Here is a 13,348-nt window from a genome sequence, read left to right as displayed (position 1 = left end):
CTCCTTTCTCATTGCCTGGAGGACTCCTTTCTCATTGCCTGGAGGACTCCTTTCTCATTGCCTGGAGGACTCCTGTCTCATTCCAGCACCTTCAACAGTGCCTGATGTCATTATTTAATCACTCAATTATGACTGTAAAAAAAATCAGTGCTCTTTTTGGTAATAGGTAATATGTGCCTATTTTAATTTATTATTGATTGATTTCATTGACTCCTAGACACGAATAATTGACCATTAGTCTAGGAAAGGTGCCTTTGGACACACAAATATAATTTTCTCAGCACTTTCTTCTTAATAAAACTGCCAACCTCCAAGTCTTTTTTTTTAAATATGTATACATCTGAATATTTGGTCTCCACTATACAACTGCTCCATCTCTGTGTGCAAGTGGCACGGACAGTGCAGCAGCCCTGCTGCTCCTTTCACTTGCCAAGTAGGAAGAAAAAGGAGACTGAGTCTCAGATTTCCGCATAAACAGAGTACAATGTGTTGGGGTGTCCAGGAATGCAAAAGCCTCCCCTCCTATTTTGTATTTACACATGCCCCCATCAATTTTGATTTTTGCCAACTTGATTGGGAAATGGACAGAGTCCTGGATGGCTGTCAAACCCAACACAGCTCTGAACCTGAGCCCGAGCCCGAGCCCGAGCCCGAAGCCCTGATACTGCTCCCAAAACAGCACAGAGGCCAGTGTGCCTTCCCCGAGAGGCCCCTGCGGCTGCCGGAACACCAGCTGACTTCACAATATGCTCTGCCTGCCCATGTGGTTTCACTGAGTCATGATGCTGGCCTCATAATGCATCAAAGCTCCAACCAATCTACACAGGATTGATGGAAACCAGCCGACACAGGGCTGCCTCTGAGGACACCCACCCCAGTTCCTCCTGCTTGCAAGGAGTTCTGGCACCCAGGTGGATACTCTGACTTTTCAAAGAACAACCTGAAACCATAGCCCTCAGGCCTGTTCTCACAAGAGCTGCTAGACCTTGCTGGTGATGTGACCAGGAGAAAGAGATGCCTTGATCATTCCATCTGGGATTTACAAGGAAAATCTCATCCAGCCTCATGAGAACCTGTTGGGTGAAGATATTATCTCTATTTCATAATGAAAAATAAATGGAAATTCAGAAGTGTTAGATCCTTTGCCAGTGGCCACTGTCACTTACTCTCTAGCTTGTTCCAGAAAGGATTTAAGTCAGCTTACAAAACTGCATGCAGAATAAAATAAGATGACATGTGAATGAGAGGAAAGAAACAGGAAAGATAAAAATAAAACCAGGCTTGAGGCTAATTTACAGAAAATAAAATTCATGCCTGAAAGTTCTGTGTATTGGATAGAAATGGATCATAAACTTGGCTCTGAACTACCTGATAACTGCTGGGAAAAGGGAAAAAAACAAGCTCATTTCCTCAACTTTGTTTACTCTTCTCATAGGAGAAAACCTTGAGTTTTCTTTCAGAACCTTTTAATAGTTAGTTTGCATACAAGATGAACTAACATTATTTTCTCCATCCAGTGAGGAAAAGGAAGTAGGCAAAGGGAAGCTCAAGTGAGAAGACATCAGCTTAAAGGTAGAAATAGCAGGGAGATCTCAAAAATTTCTCCGCCTTTCAAAGGTCTCCTAGGAAAGGTGGTTCTAACAGCAATTGACACCCAAACATTAACTTTGAATTGTCACATAAAATTAAATCATTCTCATATTACTGTTTACAAAAGCAAAGAAGATTGGCATCAAAAAAGATGAAATTTGTCAGGTATTTCTTCTTTTCCTACAGACTGAATTCTACCTTTAAAAACAACAAAACAAGACACTTGAACTCCTCAACTTCCGCCGCCCCCGCAAAGCACATTGAGGATGAGTTTATTATTTTTCAAGCTCAGAGTTGTATATTCATCTTATGGAATTAATTATTCTTTCTGCACCTTCCCCTTCGGTCCAATCTTATCCATTGAAATAATTTATGAAAAGTGCATTATGAAAATTTTAACTCACTCCAAAGTATTTGTGTGTGTGTGTGTGTGTGTGTGTGTGTGTGTTTCATTTTAGGAAACAGCATCAATTTCTGCCCAGAACTGTAAGAAGTTATTCCGAATGAGTCTAGAAAGGACCATTCAAAATAAAGAAGAAAACGTCTTCAAGTGCTGGCACCAGATGGCCTAGGACATTCTAAACACCCCATAGAACAGGCTTCTATATTAAATAATATTAATAATGACACTGACCTTGACAAAGCATTTGCTCTGTACCAGGCCTGCTTGAGTGCCGTATCTGGAGCGACTGATGCAATCCTCACACAAACCCTCATAGCAATGGCATAGTCCTCCCAGCATCCCGTTTACACATGGGGGAGTTGTCAGGGGATTCAGTGGGTGGACTCACCTGCTTGGCAGCAAGGGCTTGTGAGTGAAGGAGCTCAGAGTTGACCCAGGCAGTCTGATTGCAAAGCCTACTTGACACCTACACCACACTCATTTGTACCATTGTACTGATACTTTTCTAAAAGTAACAGTCACAGTAGACCTTGCTCTGTCCAGTGTGGGACCTGCTGCTCCCTGCCTGCCTCCTCACTGGCTCTTCCCAGGGGGCATGTTCCACTCAAGGGAGAGCTCCCCACACAGTCTTCTCCTGTCCATCTTCCTTAAAATAAGGCACCCCCACACCCACCCCATCACACTACCCTATTCTGTCCATGACTCTTCTTGCAAGCAGGAATGGCTTACTTCTCATGCGTACCTGTCTGCCCACACTAGGCTGTGATTTTCTGAAGGAAGAGCTTTATCTCTCTTGTTAAGTCTCAAATCGCCATGCTTACAACAGAACCTAGCTCGTAGCAGGTGTTCAGCTGAAAGTTTTAAAAAGGAGTGGATTAAATAACTGATAAACTCCTCCTCTGAGAGTCCATGGCAGAGCAGAATATTTGGAAACTTGAGTGGACAGTGATAGAATCTGGAAGCGGCCTTGGCTGCTCTTGCCAAGTTCTCAGATGGAGCCTCCAGACCAGGTGGGCCTGTCAGGCTGGCTGCTCAGCTGCAACAGTGGCCCGGAATGAGCCCCTTCCCCTCACAGTACCTCAATTATCTCCACAGTAAAATGAGGAAAACACTACTCATGTCAGCCTCATTCTCATGCATACAAAGGTCTTTATACCCATAAATAATGAAAATATAATTAAGTTACACCATTCTGCCTCCTGCTTACTAAGAAGTAATCAAGAAGTCCCCTAAGCAGCCAAGAGAGATGCTACAAAATAATTAGTATTTCACCGGCTACAATGACACTCATTCAAATCTGTGCTGGAAAGCCTCCAGTGCATCTCAGAATGTAATTTTCTGAAAAGAAATACTATGAAATTCCAGGATGTTTATGAGTAAGATAAACTTAAAGCTAAATCTATAAAATCAAACCAAACTGGCATTTAACTTTGAGTTAGGAAGGTTATACAGTCAAGAATTCACCTTCCCCAAAGAGAGTCTGGTCTTGTCCTCTGCCCTGGGCTGCAGAGAGACAATCTTTAAGCCCCTGGAATGTCCTGCATGATGGGAGGGTGTTTTCTGCCTGATGCATTTGGTCACTAGACAGTCTAACGATAAGATTTAGTATGGGGCTTTGGAACACACAATCACAGTTCCAACATCTAGAGAAATTGAAGACCAAAAGCATTAGCATATTACACCTCCAACGGAGACTAGACGATGAGGTCATCCATGCAGGCTGCCTGTGATTGGGTTCCAATAAAGACCCTGAACTACCAAAGCCTTTGGTGAACATCTGTGGGTGGCAATACCCAGTGGATATTGGGGACAAGAGGAGTTAACACCATGATGCCACAAGGTGAGGACAGCAGGAGCTCCACGTTTACACATCTCCCCATTCTGCCTTATGCATCTCGTCTCATTTTGATCTATATCCTTTTCCTACCACATAAGCATAAGTCATACCCATGAGTCTTACCACTTGATGAGTTCCTTCTAGCAAATTCCTGGCCCTGAGATTGCTCTAGGGTCAGTCTAAACTTGTGGTGTCAGAAGTGAGAGTAGTCCTGTGTGGACTGTGCTCTCTCTACCTTTGAAGTCGGCTAACCACACAGTTGGCCCAACCTCTCCACAAAGGTTAATCTACCTGTGAAGACATGAACAGTTTTCTTGGTTTTCTCCTGTTACGGAAACAGTATTTGTCTCTCTTCGAGATGAGAAATTATATGTAAAGGATTTTAGACTTGGATAAAATGATTTCCTATACATTCGCATACCTTTCCGAGTGAACTCATGTCTTTCTTTGTATTTTGGCTCCAAGAAAATTGGACTGAGCACATTTTGAAGCTAAAATCCAGGTTGCTAGAAAGCTATTGAAGATCCTTATTTTGGGTGATTTGGATGGATCAAGCAAGAAAAGCCTACTTGTGGGTGAGATGAAGAAGAACGAATGAAAGATTGAGGGGAACTTGCCACAAAACTTTGAGTCCAGCCTAACAGAAGGCTCAGAGCCAATGACAAGGCAAAGGGACGTGGCTATTAGGCAAATTGCTGAGTGACTCCAGGGCAAAGGACCAGTCATGCCATTGGAGGTCCCGTTGTCGCAACACCACACAAGTGGAGGCTAGTTTGAGGTCCTCAGACAAACTGAGAGAGGTCAGAGCAGAAACATCTGTGGATCCAAGGATTTCGTAAGAAGATGACAAGGCCAAACTCTATCTGAGGGATAGAAGAGGAACAAAGGCATCCAGGAGACGTGAATTATAAATAGGCAGAGGTAGATGGAGAGATTCAGAAGGGTCATCACGCCTGCCACTGGCAGTCACAAACAGACTTGTGCAATAAGGAGTGCTCACGACACTTGGAGCATCAAAGGTGGACCAAAGACACTACTCACTCTGACCAGCTTATGACGTGAAAAGACAGAGAAGTGTGCACACTCTGACCGTAAGTGTATAACTGAGCATGCGGATAAAGACCAGGGATGAACTCAGAATTGGGGATGGCAGAAGTCACAAGGAGATCAGAGAGGATGCCAGTGAGAGGCAGGCTAGGAAGAGCAGCCCTTCTAGGGGTGGTGCTGGGTGAAATACAAAAGGGTCAAAAAGGAAGAGATTCTCCATTCCACAGAGAACTTAAAATCCAATGCTGGAGAAAGAAGACAGCAGTGCAGCATAAAACATGAGTTAAATGATAATGAACATAATAGGAATAAATAAAAACCTAAGAAAGAGCATTTTCCAAAAGCTAGGATGAAACTGGAGCTGTGTCTTCAGCTTCATTTATGCCTGAGGTTGCAATGTTTTTAATTTTTGCAATCAGACCTTGGTGATGACTTTGAGCAGTAGGATAGAAATAACTCCTAGATGCTTAGCATTCCAAAAATTGAACGCTATGCATAAATGGGTTAAATCAATGTAGAAAGTGAAGGCGTCTTAGGGAGGCAGAAGAATGACATGAACTCAGAGGCAGTTCATTGTGTATTGAGATACAGTGAAGAAAAAAAGAGACTTTTCAGGGGGCTGAAGGCTGGTAAGTAATACAACTGTGGTGTCTACTGCCACCTGGTGTCAGCTGCCACTTGGTGTCAGCATACCTTAATTATGAATCCAGTGTGACCTAATGGTTGAGTCTGCCAAGGAAAAATAAAAGTAAGGCATATAACGATACACTGTAAAACAAAACATCTCATTTGATTTAGGACCCTATCTCCAATGGCAGTTCTTGACAAGTCATTAAAAGATATAAACAAAAATTTTTCAAGCATGTTGTTCTTTGAAGTAGGGGAAACTGACTTGATTTTAATTATAGAATAGCAGTTAGCTTTATATGATTTTTCTCATACACAAACACATAAAGTCTGTACCCCTTGCCTGTATATATATTCTTGCTTTATAGTAAGTGATTAGTTTCCTTTGTAAGAACACACAAAGTGGGTCATTCAGGAAGTCTGTGATCTTCCCCTGGAAGGAAGCCACTGGCAGTCCCAGGATCCCAGTATATCCAACACCATGGTCCTGTCAGAGTTCCAGCGTTCTCCTGCACGACCTCCCACCTCCTACCTCCCAGTACCTCAACAGGAAGGGACACATCTGTGAATCCTCTGGCGTGACTTCAATTCTTTACAGCTGTAAAAACCACTGCATGGAAGGAAAAGAACATTTCCTAGACTGGGAATCCCCAGACACTTTCCCAAACTGAACAAGTGAACAGGGTTTTGCTCTGGTGAATTACACCCCATCAAGGAGAGTGCAGAGAGAAAAACAGTCCTGAGATGACTGTGTCTCTAAATGTCTGTGCTTCACTGCACTCCACATTCATTTTTCTGACTTCTCTGAAATGCAGTCCTGCCCTGACTTAAGAGTTCTGCTTTGTGGGCAAGTTATACTCACTTGTGACAAGTTATGCTTTCTTCCAAGATGTGAGTCTGAGTTAGGGGAAAAGCCCATTGCTGGGATTTCATAGACAGAAGGAATAAAAGATCATTTCTTTCCCCAGTTTGGCCCACAAAGCCCTAGCTCATCTTCTGACCACTCTCAGTGCCCTGGCTGCCCGGGGCTGGTCCTGTCCTGTGGCCTAAGTCCACAGCAGGAAGCTGGGCTTGATACTGGCCGCTATGGATCTCCGGAGAGCCTTTGTGGTGGGAGTTTGCCTATTCCTCTTGGATTGCCCAGTTGGCATCTGGGGCATGAAGAGAGAAGCAACATGAGTGAGGAGGAGAGACATGACGATATGAGAAAGGAGAAAGAAAACGAAACACACTCCACACCTTTTCTCTTCGAGGTGGCCTAGGTTTGAATCCAAATATACTCTAAAAAAACCTAACGTTAACTTTTCCAGGTAGTTAGATATTACACTGCTTCTCTAGCTCCTGGGAATTTATCTGTAACACACTAATAAGAGATAATGCGAAAACTTATTAAAAAGGATTATCTAATTTGAGAAATCAATTAGCAAAGCTAAGACTTGAGGCGTGTTATCAATACATTTAGTTAAAACTTCTCTGCAGTTGGTAACTAAATTATTTTGCACTCAAACATATTCAGTTAGTTAATTAAAGCAAGCTATGCTGATTAAAAAGAGCTTAATTATATGTCAAATTTTTATGCCAAATTAGCCAAAATGGGTCAAATTGATTTGTGAAGCTTAAAAAGTTTCCCTAAACAGAAAAAAATTTTAAAAATTGATTATTATGCAGTAATTTTTCATTCGTTCACAAAGTGGTAGTTTATTAAGTACTTAGACAATGGATAGTTTACTATTAAAAATGTTAAATTGAGTAAAAGACCAAAATAAAATAGGAGTTATAAACCATAGACATTTCAGGGCAGGTGCAGTGGCTCACACCTGTAATCCCAGCACTTTGGGAGGCTGAGGAAGGTGGATCATCTGAGGTTAGGAATTTGAGACCACCTGGCCAATATGGTGAAACCCCATTTCTACTAAAAATGCAAAAATTAGCCAGACATGGTGGTGGGCACCTATAATCCCAGCTATGTGAGAGGCTGAGACCCAAGAAGTGCTTGAACCACAGAGGCAGAGGGTGCAGTGAGCCGAGACGGTGCCACTGCACTCCAGACTGGGCGACAGAGCAAGACTTCGTCTCAAAATAAATAAATTCATTGAATAAAATAAACCACAGACATTTCAAAAGTAAAAACTAATTCAGAGAAATTGTAATTATTATTTTGACCTTATAAGAAGCACTATCGCATAATTATCAGAGAATTTCCCTGTGGAATTTGTTATAAGATTAGGAAAAACCAAAACAGGTAGCATTTTCTCAGAAAAAAAATACTCTCTTTGCCTTTCCTTTCCCTCTGTTACAAGACAGTGGTGTTCAGAAGGTTATCTGGGTGTGTTACACTATTTTATTCTCTGTCCGTAAAGGAAAATGCAGATATTTTTCGGAGGATGGGGGGAAAAAGAAATCAAATTCCAATGTAGTTGATGAAGCTATATGACCATCCATATCAAGGCAAGTCTCTTTAGACCTGTAAGGACTCAGAAAATGTGTTACAGCACAGATCTGAGTTTCCTTTGGGTTCATTTTAGAAATTTCACCAATTGAATCAAATGTACAGGTAAAAATTTACATGTGTGGGAAGTCACGTGATTGCTGATTTTACCTTTTCCAACATTATTGACAAGTACAATGAACACATGACATTCTCATGAGACAAAGCACAATAGCTTTTTAAACCATTGCGATGCAGTCATCACTTACACTACCTGGCAGAAGCACCACAAAAGAGAAACAGTTCATTTTGAGAGTTCCACAGATTCATCCGTGGGAATTTATCTACTCAATCCTCAGTAACGACATCAGGAGAAGATATGGACGATCAGAAAGGTGAACGTCTGAGCCAGGGGTGACATTCTCCACGGAAAGGAAGGGACACGGGACAGCAGCACGCTCCATGCCAGGACTGCCCACCTACCGTGTGCTAGTGCTGAACTGCCCACTGGCCTCAGTCCTCAGAGAAGCAATCCTGCCAGGTAGTTACTGTGTATCAGTTCTTTTGATAAAGATCTTGAACTCAGCTAGGCACCAGGGCACACTGCTGGATTCAAGCACAGTTGGGCTTGGGTCCACCTTGCTGTCCCCCTCCCGATGGCTCACTCTCAGTCCACTGCTCCATAAAGTCTCCTACAAACCTTGAGGTTAGGTCTTTTCTGGAGCTCCCCCAAGAAGAGAATTATCTTTCCATGTTGGACCTTGTTTATTTTCTTCTCCTGCCACACATGTACTTGGATATAAGGGAAACAGGATCTAGCCAACACTGACCATTTTTCCTCTGCGATGCATGAAGGTGCATCCTCCTGTTGGTCTCTGAGGTCACCAGCTGGGGGTGGGGCAGGCAGAATTGCCCAGCTCTCCTTCCTGAGCTCCTTGGCCCTTTCCAGGAAGAAGTAGCTTTCTGTGGAAGGGCACTCTGCCTTGACACCATGACACTAATCATGAGAGCACAAGCCTGCTTCCCACCACATCCCGGCCTCTAAATCTCCATGCCCAAGGATCCCACAAACATTCTCATGAGCTTCCCAACTCAGGGTATCAAGCCGTTTACACAAATAATCATCCTCCACTGTAGCTGCTGTAGAATCATTAAGGGCAAAAGGGGAGCATCTGCCTGGCCACCTAAGGAATCGAATGCTCTTCATTCATAAATGTCCAAGTCATCACTCAAAACTTCTATTGAAGCGCTCATCACATTTCTGTTTCAGTCCAGAAATCATGGCACTAAACAAATCGCCAAAGGCCAAAGACATAGAAATTCAAACACAAGGAACTCATCTCCGCAGGCCTGCTCTCCAATTTTTATTTTCACTACGTTCTTTTGCAATGGGGTAAAAAATCAAAGGTGTAGGGGGCTGGGCCCCAGGAGAAGCACAGCCTTCCCATTGTATTTTAAGCAGAGAAGGGGAGCTTCCAGAAGACACCTTACTTTTCTTCATTATTTAATTAACCATAGAGGGAATGACGGCAGCAGTTATAGAGCAGTGACCATGTGCAGGCATCGTGTTAAGCACATGCATTCATGTTCGTAATCTTAGTAAATCTGCATGGCGACTCTTCAAGGTAGGTTCTTTCATTATCCCCACTTCACAGATAAGTAAGCTGAGCCTTAGAGAGCTTAGGTCATTGTTTCAGGTTGCACAGCTGGGCTGGATTTCGAGTCCTGGGGCACCACACAGTTCTTAGTTGCTATATTCTACTGCTTTCCATTAGACCTTCAAGTGAGGGTATTTAGATTTCAAATAAAGCCAGGTTTTTCTACTGGCTGCTTAACTCACTGCAAAGTCTCATGTTAAGATCCCCCAGTTTCACTGGACAAGAGGTCAGTCTAGGGGTGGTGCAGGGAGGAGAAAGAAGGGAACCCAGGGAATTCAAATTAAACAGGAAAATGGCTTGAAGGAGCTAAAACCATGACTTGGAGCCAAATGGTTTGGCACATGCAGCCATGTTCGGGGATTTGTGATGACAGAGACAGTCTTTTTTCCACTTCGAGTTGCCTTTATAGAACTTTATCTTTTATGTCCAAAGATCAAATAAAAAATCATATTTAATGAGAACTAGGGAAATAAACTGGAGGCAATTAAAGAGCAAAAATAACCTCTCTGTGGCTTCAGACCACGGGAGTTTTCTAATTTTAAGAGGCACAGGCAAATCACTTAAACAAGGCTGGGCTGTGTTCATCTTGTGTTTCCTCCCACACCCGCAGTGGTTAAAATTATAGGCAGCCATAGCTCTTGAACCCATGGCATTGTGTAGCAAATGGAAGTACACCCAGGCCAAACACAAACACACCTACTCAGAAGTGCAACCTTGCAGCCTGGAAGTCAAATCCAAGTCTCCTTTGTAACCAGTTGCTTTGCGTGGAAGGGGTTAAACAGACTTTGAAAAGGTCATGAAGTCCTGATTCTTAATAAGAGTCCTTCCTCCCTCCATTCTCCAGCCCTCTTTCTACTGTCCTTGGACTGTGGACATGCAGTCTCACAGCTGGCCAAGATCCGACGAATCCTCGTTTTGCTTCCTTCTTTTCCATGTGCATGTTTGATTTGGGCTAGACCCTAAGGCAAACCTGAACTCTTCCTCAGGTAGAATAACCAGACTCATTCAAACACTCAAAGGCAGCCAAGTGACGAGATTTCATTTAGGGGAACCAGCTATGTCCTGTACTACTGTGGTTTCGGCCAGAATTTGGCAAGCCCCCCTCAATCTTGGAGTCAAGCTAACACCTGGAAAAACCCTGCAGTGTAGCCAGCTTTCCAGTAAACCTGCACACCTATAAAAGCATGGAATTGCCTAGAGGACATCACTCTGAAATCCCTCTCGGAGTTTCCCAATTAGGGACATAAAATGGGGCTGACTCAAAGATGAGATCAGCTGCTGAACAGCAAGATGTCTACCCTGGGTTTTAAGACTTTGTCCTGCACGAGAGGTTTCATATACTATGTTCCAAGGTCAAGCCCATCCCCAGAACACCGTACTGACCGGTAGAAAGTGGCATCTTCTACCGTTGAGTGGCACGTCTGAAACTCCCAGGATCTGAGCTTCTGGCATTCTCGATGGGCCCGGAGCTTTACCTTCACGGTCCCTTGACACAGCTCGGGCACTGGCTTTCGCTGAGGCCTGTTGCAGAACTCATTGGACTCCACTCTCCAGGACTCAGCAAACTCGTCCACGTCAAACTTGAAGTTTCCATCTCCACCAATTAAGTCGTCACGTTTATGTCCATTGTAGTTGCCACAAAGACCACAGAGCTTGCCCTTGAGCTGCGGGGCAGCCATGACTTCTACAAAACTGTCTCCATCCCAAGATATTTCCAAGCCTAGAGGAGGAGGAGAGAAAAAGGAAGTCAACCACTCATTGATCCACTAATAATTCCGAGACGTATACATCCTTACACAGAACATACGACCTACTGCCCTCCAACAAGTAACGCTGAGGGTCTGTCCAAATTCTTGGTTACCACTTAGTCTTACCGTAGTGAGTAACGTGTGAAATTTTATGAGTCATTTGCTGGTTTGGGCTTAGAATTCTTAAACTATATTAAGTTACACCCTGTGATAACACCCTGTGTAGCCTGGTTTGACCTATAGATGACTATCCCTTGACCGTCCTCCTCTAGGGTTTATATTTTTTCCCTTCTCCTAAAGTAATTGTGTTGGTTCAAATCATGTGTTCATTTATCTAATGACTACCATAATGTGCAAACGGAAAAAAAAAGAGAAGATTGTTTTTTAATGCGATTATTTACAGCCAGAAATTCCACCACATAATTATTCCTGCAATGCCCAAGGAAAATTTCCAAATTATTTCCTATAATGATAATATTAAAGCAATCAATATGTAGTTTCTGAATATATATCTCCTTCAGAGGCAACACTGATATAATGAAAACATTTGCCCCCTCATTATTTTACAGTCATGCCTGAGGCGTGGACACTGTTTGATTAACATTTCCTGGGTTTGAGTTGTTGTGAAACCCTTCCAACCTCTATCCCTTGGGCCTCCGATTTGGGTTTGCTCAAAAGCTGCAACGTTTCAGGCGGTGGCGGAGGATAACAGGCCATGGGCGAGAGCTCTTCTTGTGCTATTACATCAGCAGGCCAGGACTGCTGGCTCATCCAGGAAACTCCCTTTACTCCAGAATGTAGAGAACTTAGACCTTTCTTGGTTTGCTAAGCTGACTATTTAAAACGCTGAAGGAATTGTCTGAAAGTATGTATGTGTCTCCAGACATGCTGGTCCAAGACTTCCAGGAGCCACACTGGCCATTGGTCCTTCTGAATGGCAGAATTTTTATGTCACAGGGAGAACAGCCAGGTTATGCTGTCACACAGCATAGATACATCTGACCAGAAGGTCAAGAAGAAATGCTTTCATATCTACTCTCACAGTGTGTGAAGATATCGTCCATAAGAGAAAGAAGAGACTTTCCTGAAAAGTCTTCTGAGGTTCAACCCAAAAAAGTGACAAATTTTCTAACCAGAGTTTTTGTTTATGTCTCAAACGTGTGTTTTATTACTACTCCGGGAGCACCCTGGCAGTGCCTGAGTCTCCCCAATGAATGGGTGAACTCTGTATGAGTGAATGCAAGCGGCCACCTGTGGCATGGACACCAGGACACATCTACAGTGGGTCAGTGTGTATTTCGGCCCTGGGACTTCTCCTTATTCACTGTCTCTGGCTCCAAACAATTGCCCCCACAGAGGAAGCCTCTTTTTAACAGAATGGTCTCTGCCCCCTTTCCCCCACGTATGTATGTTTTTGGTTTTGTTTGTTTGAGATAGAGTCTTGCTCTGTCACCCAGGCTGGAGTGCAGTGGCACGATCTTGGCTCACTGCAACCTCCACCTTGTGGGTTCAAGCAATTCTCCTGCCACAGCCTCCTGAGTAGCTGGGATTACAGGTGCAAACCACCACACCCAGCTAATTTTTTTGTATTTTAGTAAAGACGGGGTTTCACCATGTTGCCCAGGCTGGTCTCAAACTCCGAAGCTCAGGCAATCCACCCACCTTGGACTCCCCCAGTGCTAGGATTACAGGCTTCAGCCATTGTGCCCAGCTGTGTGTATTTTTTTTTTAAATCTTTCCTCTTGTGATTGTGACAAAAACATTTTTCATTTTGCCTGCTTTGAGGTGCTAGAAAGAGCAAAATGACTTTCCTCCTAAAACGCTTTGTTTTTGTTCCTGAAAGATCAAGATTAAGCTGACGAGCAAATGTTCAGAAGTTGGAAGATGGGGTGGTGACGGGACAGGAGAAATAGTGGGAGGGAGCGTGGGAGGGAAGAGAGAGAGAATTTTATCTAGATGTGAAGCTGGCATAAGGCAGCAACATCAGAGTGACGTGTGGAAGATCGGGAA

The 13,348-nt window shown here is 43.4% G+C and overlaps 1 protein-coding gene across 1 annotated transcript in view; it reads right to left on the bottom strand.

Annotated features, from left to right (window-relative positions):
- Positions 1-13,348, bottom strand: part of BMPER (BMP binding endothelial regulator) — a 247,905-nt gene that overhangs the window by 63,571 nt on the left and 170,986 nt on the right. Inside the window, exon 13 of the mRNA XM_002751322.7 lies at positions 10,974-11,310. Within this exon, the coding sequence (XP_002751368.3) occupies positions 10,974-11,310 (337 nt within the window). The remainder of the gene's footprint in view (positions 1-10,973; positions 11,311-13,348) is intronic.

The sequence above is a fragment of the Callithrix jacchus genome, chromosome 11 (assembly GCF_049354715.1).
Source record: "Callithrix jacchus isolate 240 chromosome 11, calJac240_pri, whole genome shotgun sequence".
Taxonomy (NCBI): domain Eukaryota; kingdom Metazoa; phylum Chordata; class Mammalia; order Primates; family Cebidae; genus Callithrix; species Callithrix jacchus.
The sequence above is the reverse complement of the archived record's forward strand: the minus strand, read 5'-3'. Positions and strand labels throughout refer to the sequence as shown.